Here is a 14102-nt window from a genome sequence, read left to right on the forward strand (position 1 = left end):
CGGTACAGATTGTTGGAATGAGGAATCTTAATCGCCGTAGAGCTATCCTTTGCGGTCCACCCTAGCCTCTGTTCGGAACTAGCATTGGTAACACATATGCAGAAGATTTCATCCCTATCAGTAAAAAGACTAGCCCTCGTATTGGTTCGCCTCAAAGCTCAGGGACACGTAGTAAAATATTCTACTGTTTATCAACACAGAAGTTTTAATCTCGAGGGAAGCAACTGTGATCCAGGAAATTTAATTTACGAGGAACTGTCGTTGTTGTCGAGTTGCTGGTGCTAAAATGAATAGCCAAGAGAGATGGAAAGTGGGTGGTAGAAAGCCGCGTATAGTCCCCGATTGGTGTTGTCCACCCGGAGAACGCCTCAACGTTACATACCGCATTCATGCACGGAGGCTGGCTAGCTTTGGCGAAAATCAAATTTGTGGAATTCTTCTTTGACCCTGAATAAATAATGAGGCCAGACTGGAGATCACGAAACAATACATAAATTAGCACGGTAATCTTGATGGACGCCGTACTAACGTCATATGGGGATCAAAACATCAAGAAGATGAATTTGTTTTCGCAAAATGATGAATAGGATGATTGGTCGGTAATTTGATGGTTGCCCAGTCATTCAAAATGTTTGTTTTTGCTTTTTCGGTACACCAAAGAACGATGAAAGCATAAACTACACACAAAACAAACGACGTATACATCAAATCCGGAGAACTTTGAGATTTGAGCGTAATTGCATTTATAAACAAACACGTAAATCACCGATTTTTCGCGAATTAAAGCTCAATCTCTAAAACTAACAGCACAAACAGGTAGAGGAATGATTTCTCTATCATCTGGTATAGTTTGTTCGTGGGATTGAGCGTTTATTCGCGAGAAATCGGTGATTGACGAGTTTGTTTCAAAAGCAATTACGCCCTAATCTCAAAGTTCTCCGACAATGTGTGTATTCATTTGTTGAATCCTCTTTGCATGTTTCTTACAATAAATGTAATGTAAGGGTATTTTGTGATAAATTTTCCACTTTTCAGACATATCACGAAATGTGCATAGATGAAAATGATGCAATTTTAAGCTGAAATATGATAAAAAAATGAAAAAAAAAATATCAAAATATTGCTCTACGGCAAAGTTCGAGGTATTGAAAAACATTGTTTTAAACTACTTGAATGTAGTACTCTACTCTATTGATAAATGTTATTTGGTTAACGATATGATATTATTCAGAGAAATCATAAGATTATTTTGTATCTAAAAAATACTGCTCCTAGTTTACAAATATTATTTTACTCTCGGTATCGATATGAAAGTGTTCCATCGCCTATCAATTAAGAAATGCTACGCTATATCGAGGTATGACTGAGTTTTCGATGTGTACGCAAGATGGGTTTCTAGGCTCGATGTATTGGTGAAATTCAGCCAAGCTACCATTAGTTTTAGAAAACTATTCGTGGATTCATCCGTCGTCCATATTAAAAAATCTGTGAACTACCCATTCCATCCGTTTCTTCACTGTAACTTTTTAATAACTGTTATGAACTTCCGTGTTGTTATTTGTCTCGGCTAATATTTGTTATATGAAAATCTGGAATTGTACCCCCGATGGTTGAGCAATATTTGTTGAAAGAGAGTTAATTTGCACAATCTATCTAAAAGGAAGTTAACATTTTCCATGAAAACTTCAAAGCCAACAACGTGGAAATTATTTGCGACCTGTACTGCACCCATACTGAATCGAGGCAGAAATGATTAAATTATTCTCAAACTATGGCCAGCACATGTCATTCACTACCATTTACACATACTTGCCTCGTACGGCACAACCACGGAAGAACTGATGCTAATACCTTCATTCATTTAATTTCATTGCAGAGACATAGTCGTTTCCATACGAACCGCATCCATCAGTGGCAAAGGCCTCCGAAAATATCGTCCATGGCATATTGTTGAAAAGTTGCATGCACCAACGGTTTCAGTAGCACACTATATTGACGTGATCCGTACCAACATCCCAGAGCCACATGCTGTAGCATCCTCGTTTGCATCCGTCTAAACTTCAGCCAGCAGATCAGCATCGAGCCGAACAGGCAAGCTGCTTACCGACTGAAACGGCTTCATTTTGGAAGTCTCCAGCAGGAAGTTGCTTGTTATTAAAACTAAAAACAGGATTGGAAACATTAGCGTTGCAGTAAATAGCTGACGCGCTTGGTGCATCATTACCACTCGCTAACTTGAACAGTGCACGGCAGACAAAAGTGAAGTTCTTGATTCCAGGTCACCAACTGATACGAGACCCTCGTGATGAGCTCGAAATTCGCTCGGGCACCCTTACTGAAGTGTAAGTAAAGTAGATTAAAATAGCGAATAGAGGAAAGTCAAGTTTTTAACTGGATTTGCTACTAACTTATCTCTGTAAATATTAATTCTGTCTTCTATCGCCACCGTCGTCGTCGCCGTTGCTCTGTTTCAGCGCTGTGGTGTGACTTGGGTAAAGTTTTGCATAGAAAATACAAAGTTGTCAGGATCTATCCCTTGTTTTACTTTTATGCGTCTCTGGGTCGCACTACTGCTCCTGCAACTAAGTTCGTTCAATGCAACTAGTCTGGAAGAAATGATGCATGACTCCCTCAATTAAGTACGAAAGGAAACTGTTTTTATCTGAAAAGTTGAACGAAACTTTAAAATGTCTGAATAGATTTCGTACCTGAAAATAAGCTAACTACAGTGACTTGACGTTCGCTGATACAATGAACTTTTCTTCATTCACCAACTAATCTCAATTAAAATGATACATGTGCATAGCGTTAATTAGCTGCTATTTTGAATAAGGTACTACCATAGAACGGAGACAATTTATCAGTGAGGTTGAATTGCTCGTGATGTCAATATATTTTATGTTTGATAGATTTTTTTTTTCGGTAATACGTGCGTGATGTAATTAAAATTTAGTTGAAGGTGCTTTTAAAAATAATGATGGATGGCAAAAGTCACTACGCCTATTTTAGACTATGTTTACATTATGATGAGAAGAACAGGTAGCATTTTCAGGGATTTTCTACTATAATAATCTCATCCTAGGTCAAGTTGATAGCTACAGTGAGTCACAGTCAAAATCTTCCACAAATTTATTTCTTTTTAAAGTAATAAACTGCTTAGTAATGAATAAGATATTTTAGGTTAACTTTATCATATAACTGCAGCTGCACATTACTTCAGCTTCACTTTGGCAAAGTTTTAATCTTTCATAGAATTGGAAAAAAATAAGCAAAACATAGGAATGCTTCACAGTGAAAATTTCCCGAATAGGTTATAACATTCAGGGATAAATCATGTAATACGTTTTAAAAGATTCGAATATTATAACCAACACGTTGAATAAGTAATCCTGGACAATTTGCATTGTGTAGTATATTTTTTATTTAAATATTTGGTGATTGTTACCAATTTTTTAAATTGTTATGAGAGATGATAATTGTGGTGAAGCGAAGTTGAAGCAATGTGCAATTCAATAAATCAATAGTATAAAAGACCTTAGCAGATCTGAGCAGATTATAAATTTCAAAAGTATAAAAAATTGTGGACGATTTAGATTGTGACCCACTATAGGCTTAAACTTCTAAATACATTCTTAAAAAAATACACAGTGATTCCAGTTCAGGAATGGCCCAATACATTAGGAAGGTTAAAAAGATAAGGGATTATGTCTGATTTGATAAGCGGTGCCGGAGGTGTAGTGGTAAGCGTCATTACCTCTCACCCCAGCAGGCCTGGGTTCAATCCCAGTTGGCGCCGGCGGGATGTTCTGAGGCATAACGTGTCTGATCACGGCTTCCTTCAGAAGAAAAGTAAAGCCGTTGGTCCCCGGTTCATGAGTTGATGATGAGTCCATGGGAGCTGCCTCCCTGGCGTCGGTAAGATTGGTGCTCAGCACGGAAAACAAGATCGACGGAAAACAAATCAAGGAAAAAATGTCTGATATGTCCCATTAGTGACATAGAACTACGCTTTGTTATTAATGCTACATTTAATCAACATTTGAACAGCTTTAAATCAAAAATCTAATTTTCGAAAAGAGACGATAAATGAAGCAGATACGATGTTCGTACTTCAAATTGAATAATTTTTAATTTTCTCCTATTCAATTCAAATCGATTTTATCAATCGATTTCGATTGATAAATGCGTATTTCAATTAAATCGAAATTAAATTTTATAACTTCTAAACAACATATTTCACAATCTAAATAGAACTGCTTTGAACAAGTAAATCGTGCTGTTTAAATTTGTAGACATTATCGTACCATTTTCATATCTTTCTCCTCACTTTATCGCGACAGTTTATCAGAAAATAGGTATGGACATATGTATCATATTATCACTAGCGCAAATTACCAGCGCAGGTGGTGTACTGGTAAGCGTGACTGCTTTCTAACACCCCAATGGGTTTGGGTTCAATCCCAGCCGAGGTCGGTGGGATTTTTCTGAGGCATAAAAATTCTCTGGTCACGTCTTCCTTCGGAAGGGAAGTAAAGCCGTTGGTCCCGGCCCATGTGTGTTGAAATGGGTGCGATATCCTACGCAGGTGTAGAAGCTGCCTTTCCTGCACATTCGATTGTCGTCAATGGGTGGCAATCGATGTCCGTCGGTAATTGGCACTAGATTGCGGAACAGAGACCGACGTTAAATAAAGGAAAGAAGATCACTAGCGCAAAGTTCCAGTTAAAAAAATAAGGGTTATGTCCGAAGCATGACCGCATTATTAACGTATGACTATGAGGCTATTTTTGTTGCTCAATTTAATAATTATTACAGAATTCATGATTTATAAATTTAATTAAAAAATCAACAAAATCCGTTTCATTATTCAAAATTTTGAATAAGGCAACATTAAATATCCTAAATTGAAGATTTTTTTCCTTTGATTTGTTTTCCGTCAATCTTGTTTCCGTGCTGAGCACCAATATTACCGACGCCAAGGAGGCAGCTCCCAGTCCTGGACCTTGCTACCTATGGACTCATCATCAACTCATGAACCGGGGACCAACGGCTTTACTTTTCTTTCGAAGGAAGGCGTGATCAGAGATGTTATGCCTCATCTGAACATCCCGGCGACACCGACTGGGATTGAACCCAAGCCTGCTGGGGTGAGAGGTAATCACGCTTACCACTACACCACCGACGCGGCTTTAAATTGAAGATTCAAATTTAAAATAAATACTTCAATTCCTATCCCATTCAAAATTAAGTTCCAAACATGTACATTTAACTTGCAATAACTGCAAAATAATATTTTTCAGATACCGGACAGGAAATAAGGTAATACAAACGCAATTAATAGAACAAACCGGGTTGAAATACTTCAAAGTACGTTTGACAACCTAACACATTTTGATGATGTACATTTATGACAACAAAATTAATATGATTTGAGTGAACAGTTGCAGTGTCATTTATGGTAAGATCGTCCATAAAATTTACTTTCAGTTTGCCTTCGTAAAATGAAAGTCAATTTGATAGTTTCATATTAACATACACACTTGGAAAAAATCACGTAAATTTAGGTGCTCTGAGATTGACATATACGAGCATCAATTTTGATATAAAATTGAGTCATAACAGACACGAAATTCAACTCAATCAAATTTAGTTTTCGTCGAGAAACTTACTTAATTTTACATGAAATATTTGTTTACGTCTGACTCTTTTTGTCAAAGAAGGATTCCGTCACGTGTAAAATTAGTTATTTCTTAGTGTGTAGTTGAAACTCCCAACATAACTGAGCTATCCCCGATAACGCAAGGCATAGGGCTATATTTAGATTAGCATTCATTATGGTACCATTTTCATAACTTTTATTATTATTTGTATTTCTTTTCCAATATGTTACTGAATACACACAATTCATAAAAAAGGCAAACAAAATAAATGTTGACGACAAACGCAAAGGTCCAGTGAGGACGTGAACTATGAACTGTGCACCATCTATCTTGTCCATCTGAACAACAGGTCTCATCATTCAGAACAACTTTACTTAGCAAACTTGTATCTAATCAGGATGTCAAGTCAAAGCAAACAGTAAGATGTCAAATTGCACACTAGCGTCACCTAGTTAGTGAATTGTAAACTAAGCTGTGCACCATTATAAAGCTCTTATTCATATGAACAACATTGTCCAATACCGCACCCTTCTATCTAGTTTAGGTCACAAGTTAAAGCAACCAATTAGATAGTAAATGGCAGACTAACGCCTTCTGGTCAGCGAACTTTTAAGTGTGATGAATATCACCACCATGCTCAATAGTTATTATTCACTTGAACAACTTTGCCGAAGGCAGCAGTCTTCAATGTCAAGTTAAGCAAGTAATGTGTAAACAAATGTCACATCAGCACCATATGAAGGGTAAATTCTGAATTAAGCGGTTCACCACACGGCCAATGACAGCTATTCAAAACGCAAAGGGCAATTATTGACATTAATATTGATGATATGAATACAGAAATATTATTAATACCGATATATTGTCGTTCATATAGAATGAATTAAGGGGAAGCTTACCGGCCTGAAAATAAAAAGTTGGAGGGTGGTGTACATGACACAACCGCATTGTTGACGTAGGACTACGAAATTTTTGTTCGATTTTCTAGTTTGTTGCTTCGGATATTGTTTTGGAATTAAGAGAATTTCATAACTCAACTCTTTTCTAGAAATTTGTGGTGGCAATTGTTTTTGGGTGGTTTTGTATAACCAGTTGATGGTTGATGAAGTGCCTTCCGAGATTGATGTTGTCCTCGGAGTGTTAGGCCTTGGACAATATGGAGGCCCTGCAATACGGTCGAGAACATGACACGATGTTGGATTAATGATTCACCTTAGGCATGGTGGATGGCATCGATGATACAGCAGTAAATAATCAAGATGCTCTTTGATTATGATGTCTGTGTTTGGGAAACAATCAAAAAATGAAATTTTGATTGCCTTTCTTTTTGAACACGCCGGTAAAGTACACAGACTCCTCCCATCATGAGTAGTTTGCTATCAATTAGCGACACTGGCTCCTCTCCTTTTGTACTCACTGTAATCTGTAGTTATTTACGTTTCGAAGATGTCGCGCAGCAGGAAAATGCATACGATGAGAATTTCTCAGTTGATGAAAGTGAAACGGAAAAAAATTTAGTGCACCGATAAGACATATGAACATAATTTATTTCCCGAACAAATTATTTGATTTTTGAATCATTTTAATGTATTTAGTGACAATTGGGTTCTTAAATTTTGAAAAATTTATCGGCTTTTATGTATCATCTGAAAAAGCTCCGTTTTCTGAGCACAGCGATATTTGTTCGAACCCCCACACTTTCATCTCGATTTTTAAATCAAGATTTAAAGCAAAATAATAACTTCACTGTTTGAAACTGACAGCTCGCTCCCATACAAAGTGACACCGAGGGGCGCTAATAAGGTGATTTTTGCAAATGTAATCGTTCTTATTTAAAATAGTTACAGTGTACCAAAATTGATGAAATGATGATTTTAATGCAGATTACGAATATGCATTTCCTCAATACCCTTAAAGAACCCAATTGAATGGGTGAATTATGGGTTACTCTATATATATTATATTCTAACTCTTTACTGAAATGAACTTGGTGGCCCTGAAAAGGGCCGTTTTGTTACGTTGGTGATAAGTTTTAACCTCCGAAACCGTTGACGACATCCATGGCCGGTTTTGCGCTTGGCGTGTTCAGTGTAGGTGACGCATCACGCATATTTTCAGCACATTTCGGGTTTCCTCGAAGATCAGACCGGAGACGCTTGACATAACTACGTCGAGCCAGACGACGAATGGCGGGCTTGGCAGCACCCTAGAACCTTCCGATGACGCTTGGTGCCTCCTTCACCGAGCACTTAATACTTGTTTCTCGTTGAACGGGTGAATCGAAACTGAGCTGGGCAGAGCTGGTTGTCTATATAAGAGGTTGCTATCTACGCTCTAGGCTCAGTTTCGATTCACCCGTTCAACGAGAAACAAGTGTTAAGTGCTCGGAAAAGGAGGCACCAAGCGTCATCGGAAGGTTCTAGGTGAAAAATCAAGGGTACTGCCAAGCCTGTCATTCGTCGTCTGGCTCGACGTGGTCTCCGGTCTGATCTTCGAGGAAACCCGAGATGTGCTGACAATATGCGCGATGCCGTCACCTATACTGAACACGCCAAGCACAAAACCGTCACGGCCATGGATGTCGTCTACGCTCTGAAGCGACAGGGACGTTTTCTGTACGGTTTCGGAGGTGAAAACTTATCACCAATGCAACAAAACGGCCCTTTTCAGGGCTACCAAGTGCATTTCAGAAAAGAGTTAGGGTTAGAGTTTTCTGTACGGTTTCGGAGGAGAAAACTTATCACCGATGCAACAAAACGGCCCTTTTCAGGGCCACCAAGTACATTTCAGAAAAGAGAATAGAATTTATATAGACCCTGCTTCCATGTTTGGTTACAAGATGACAACTCTGAGAGCAGCGGCGCCCGTGATGTAGTGGCAAGCGTCCCAGCAGGCATGGGTTCAATCCCAGTCAACGCTGCCGGGACTGAGGCATAACATCTCTGATCACGCCTTCCTTCGGGGTTCCCGGTTCATGAGTTTATGGGTCGATAGGTAGGGTCCAGGTGTGGGCATGCACAGTTGAACACACCCAACTGCTCATTTGGTAATAACTTTTCACTTAAATGTTGAAATTTATTTTTCTTTAAAGTAATTGATAGATTAGGCTCATAGTTTACTATAGATATGCGAAGATTAAGCATTAAAGCCAATCAACACTAATCAATTTAACACTTAAATTCCGAGATGTGTAGTGAGCATTTCTCACCTCATTTTTACAACGCAAAAACAAATACATTTTACTACTAGCATTGAAATCTACTTTATTTTACATATCTTTAACAAGCTTACACTCTATTCTATCTACTGCTTCAAAAAGAACTATGTTCCGTCAACTGTGTGCAAAGTTATTAGCAAATGAGCAGTGTGTGACCAAAACTGTGTATGCCAAGCATGGGTGTGGGTAGCATTGGTGCTCAGCACGGAAAACAAATCCAAGGAAAAAACAGCATTTTGTGTGGTCGCTGCGGGCGTGTGATTCTGAATTGGCAACAAAATGTTCCGCAATTGTATCCTCCCTATTCGTACACACCCGAAGATCGGAGGCGAATGTCACTTCGACTTGTTTCATCTAGGAACCATTCTCTGATGACTGTGTTGGGGAAGCAGCACATGCATGTACGTAAATGGTGGATTTGTTAGTTATTTCGACGCTTTTGGACAATGTTTGACATATACCACTTTTTCAATAGTTTCAATTTAAAATTCAACAGTCAAGAGCATTGCTATCGATGCGTAGAAATGTTTCTAATCGATTAGTGATAAAATAATTGAAATTGATCCAGGGGCAGCTAAGTTATTAACGTTCAAAATCTTTCATAATTTCATTTTTCGCTTTTCATAAATTGTACCCCCATCTTCCCGAAAGACGTAGTCCTACGTCAAAAAATATTTTCGGTACATTTTTATTTCTTTAAAAATATTGGGAAAAAATATCAAAAATCAAAGAAAATCTGTTTGTTCCTTACATTTTTGTCAAAAATTACATGTAAAATTTTTTTTTCTATCTCATCATGAAAAAAAAAATTGGACTCTCAGCAAAACTGAAAAGTCGATGTTTTATGGTTTTTTGAGTCCAACTTTATACCATAATGACTTATCAAAAATGTTTTTGAACGTGAATTTTCTTTGAAAAATTAAAAAATATGTGATTTTCTTAAAATTTTGATATCTTTTTCTAATATTTTTAGAAAAATCAAAACGTAATTATTTTTTTTCGGAGCGGTGAGCTTCCCCTTAACAATACGATTATTGACAATAAAAGTAATCGTGTAGCAGCCAATTCTATTCCCCTTCGCTCACTTGGGACCGATAGGCTAGTCCGGTGTGAGCCAATTTAAAATCGTTAGTTTCCATCGGTTGGTTGCACTGCTGTTGGTGACTAAACCAATTTGTAGTACATATTAAGATTTTAAGAAAATCGTTAAAACTTCTTTTCAAATATTGCTTCTTCCAATGAGAAAATTAAAACATTTTGTGCTTTGAAGTAATAGCAAGATATTGCAGAAATAATATATGGAACAAAGTGCACAATTATTGATATTTTAATAAAAAGTGAATTTCGCCATACATCGTCAAGTTGGTTTTCCACCAGCCAATACATTTGAAAGCTGGTCGCTCTCTAGTGGTGAATATTTACAGTCATAAGCAGTACTAAGCATGTCATTAGAAGTCAAATACAAAAATCCTCATGTCACTATTCACCATTCAATTGGTTTTGTGCATGACCGTCACATCCACAGACGAACTGAAACAAAACATACCTACAGGTTCGGTCTTCTATAACCCCACTATCGGCTCGTCTCTCTATGATCTCTCGATAGTCATAATATGAAAGTAAGCTATATTGCGGCCAACAAGTTTGATCAATTTTCAATAGTTGTAAAATGACAAACTACTATAATCTTCATACCAATCGAAACATACATCAAATCTGAATTCAATTGTGTGATAAGAAAGTATATTTGTTTAAACCTGACACTATTTCATTACACAGTTGATTGATTTGCACCCCAGTATATTCCACAAAGACGTACTCCTACGTAAAAATAAGTGTCATGAAGATGAACATATGAATAATTTCTCCATAGACAGCAACCTTCTATTTATTCCGGCAGTAACGTTACGCGAGATCTGGAAGTCAAATGGAACGCTAATAACACCTAGTGGAAGAATTCTGAACTGAACTATAGGTACAGTATCTATCTGAACAAGTAAGTCGAAAACAGAATCCTTCTATTTCGTCATCTTTGAGCTAGCAATTTCTCACCATGAGCTGTTGCCGCATTAGGAGTAGTAAAGTTACTTTTTAATCCATCAATTTAGATCCTACATTTGTTTTTAGATTTCAAATGATTAAGCCTTAGAGCTCTTCAAATTTGGATTTGGATAGTTTGAATTGAAAAATTTGATTTCCTACCTAACTACGATAAATTTGGGCCGCATTAGACATTTTTCTAAAGACGTCTTTAAAATTTCAATGTGAAAAAATCGATGTTGGTGCCATCTATGTGGATGACTTCCAAAATATCTATTTATGTCAATAGATGGTCCTTATTATAATAAGAAACATTTCTGAAGACACCAAGTCTCGGAAATGCTGCGTCTTGGAGTCATTAATGACGTCCAGCTAGATTTCATTCCTGGCCAACTGTGCAGTGGGTTTCGATTTAATCCCAGTAGAGGTCGTTTGAGTTTTCCCCTATCAAAAATAAACATCAAAACTTCTGCTAAAAGGCTTATCAGATCACTGAGTAACTGTGGTAAATGCAAAATATTAACAAGAATTATAGAAATTATGTAGCCAAATGAAAAACGGGAAATGTTTTTATGCCCATCTTTACATCATTAAGTTCAATAAAATTTCACAAACAGATGTGCCAATACTTAAGCTGAAATGCTCAAATAAAATGTGAAGGCACGATGAATAAATGAAATTGCACCAGTAAACTATTCTCCTTAAATCAAGAGAAATGAAGAAAAATTGTTTCCTAGAACAGTTATGAAATGTTCCCTAGAAAAAACTGAAATATTCCATAAAAACTATGCAATGTGTCAATAATGCAATTTTACATGAAGGTTGAACACGAAAAAAACCGGACACATTAAAAACACCGATAAGGCTTTTTTTTAATCAAATTTTTCAAAATTCAACTGTATCAAACTAAGAGTATATAGAATCACATACTCAAAAAATTTCACACGTCATCATTATGTGTATCACACTTAATTGTGCACTTATTGTGAAACACATCCATTTCATGTGTAAATCTTATGCTCTGAACCATGCCTCAACACTATTGATTCGGATTGTGACACACTTGGAGTCTAATTGCCTCACATGGCGATATCAATAGCATTATACATCATAGTTCAATGTTCTACAATATTATACTTTATCGACTTCTACTATACCGACTCCAAAAATGAGTCAACAAATATATAAACAAAGCTGCCAGAAAGCAGAGCGAACACATGCCTTTTTCTAATAGGTCTGATTTGGAAATTGATCCTGAACTGTTGGGGTGTGCTGCTGCCGTTGTCTTCGTTCGATCTTACTGGGCCACGGTTGTTCTCATATATGAGGCTGGTTTTTTCATGTTCAACCTTTGTTCATGCTACCTCCAATTTTTTTTTATTGAGCATTCCAACAAAAATATTGGCATATCTGTCTGTTTTTTAAAGGTCAATTTTTGATTCTTAGGGTGCATATTATTGTTTATATCAGTGCAAAATATGTGCTGCTGAAGAAAACTGTCAATTTTAATTCTAATTGCTTCCAATTTGACTACTATGCGTAGGCTAGCATAAAAAGTCATACAAATAAAACCATCAACTGATCTCTGGTTGGTGTTCACCGAATCAAAACACTACAATGCTTTGTAATTGTTTCTTAATAACAACTACGTTTCGAAACAAAGTTATTTTGTCCATACTGGAAAAACATCTGGATATCTGGAAAAACAATCCTTTGCCCGTACTCGAACTCGAAAACACTCACAAGCAAAGGTTTTTAATCCGAGAATACGATGTAAAACGCCCATGCTAGTTCCCTCAGGTAAACCTAAAGGAAACAAAATAGCTTTTTGCTAAACACAGCTTCCATGGACCAAGACAACAAACCGCATTGACAGTGCATCACTAAATGATAAATGTTTCTGGATTTAGTTCCTCCTTTTTTGCCTACTTTTTCCGCATGTATCAGATAGTGGAGATGGAAAAACAGAATGAAAACTTTTAATCGGGTTATCCCGACCCTTTCGTTTACGAAGCTGAGCAGCGAGCTCCAATCGAACAAAAGAAACAACAAACAAACAAATATAGCAGAAAAAAATCCGCTGGCGTTGAAAAGACGTATTGTGTTCGGTCGCTCCCAGCTATACAAAGAGCATCCATTGGTGAACCGTTCGTGTCATTAGGGATTTAGATGATTCATTTTAAGTTTTGTTTTTTCTTCTCTTTTCTTTAGTCCCGTGCAGTCAGTGGGGTGACACTTTCAGTATCTCCGATCGTGTCAGCCATGTCGTTTTTCATTTAATAGTTTTCACCGCAAAAGTGCCACTTCTTTCTCCGAGATCGAAAGATTGATGGCGGTCAAATGGGAGGATATCAACACCTCGTTGACGTTTGGTTTCAACTTCCCAGTCCGAGCAAATTTGAGATAATAGTTATTCATTCGTCGTTGACATTTTGAGGGTGTTTTGAATTAATTGAATGTAGATAGATGATGCATTGATCTTTGTTAGGTTTCAGTAAGTTCCAAACAGAAAAAAAGTAACAGCAATGTCTACGGCATTTCTAGACAAAATCTACAGAATTTATGTGCTTGTATTCGCTATTGTCAACTCGGATGGCACCTTCCTAAATTCCGACCCACCACTTATCACTTTAAAAAACTATGACATGTATGTGTACTGAATAGCACTTCAATCAAACTTAGCATCACTGAATACAGTCCCTTCGTCAAATTGATTCTTTCGAATGAGACTAATATTGTGACGCATTAACAGCAACACAAATTTTAGTTTTAAAGGTCTCCCTTTGTATATGATAGCCTATTTAGTTATGATAATAATAAAACAACTGCAATAATTTATTGGAACAACGCATACAAATCAATCAAAAAAATATTGATCCTTTTCATCCCAAAGTGGTACCGTAAAACGGGGTAACATTGATAGTTTTTTAATGTGTATTCTAAATATTGTTTACAGCACTGAATGTTTTTGAAATTTTATATTTTTAAAACAAGTACTGAGGATGCAAGAGTTAACTCGTTACTAATATGTTTAACGAAAATTAAAGCATTAACAATATTTTTTTTTTAGTTTTGTGACCGAATATCAGTATTTTGACTTGGGGTTACTTTGATAAAGCTTGATGAATGTAGAAAAAATGGGTGAAACTCAAACAATTTAGAACTTTAATATGAAACTTTGAATG

The 14102-nt window shown here is 36.8% G+C and overlaps 1 protein-coding gene across 1 annotated transcript in view; it reads left to right on the top strand.

Moving 5' to 3' along the window:
* The window catches only part of LOC135713174 (uncharacterized), a 64340-nt gene that overhangs the window by 29277 nt on the left and 20961 nt on the right, over positions 1–14102 (top strand). The window contains exon 2 of the mRNA XM_065236286.1: positions 1877–2342. Within this exon, the coding sequence (XP_065092358.1) occupies positions 2306–2342 (37 nt within the window). The 5' untranslated portion in view covers positions 1877–2305. The remainder of the gene's footprint in view (positions 1–1876; positions 2343–14102) is intronic.

The sequence above is a fragment of the Ochlerotatus camptorhynchus genome, unplaced genomic scaffold (genome assembly GCF_037179485.1).
Source record: "Ochlerotatus camptorhynchus isolate MF236.1 unplaced genomic scaffold, CSIRO-AGI_Acam_v1.1 ptg000542l, whole genome shotgun sequence".
Lineage (NCBI taxonomy): Eukaryota > Metazoa > Arthropoda > Insecta > Diptera > Culicidae > Ochlerotatus > Ochlerotatus camptorhynchus.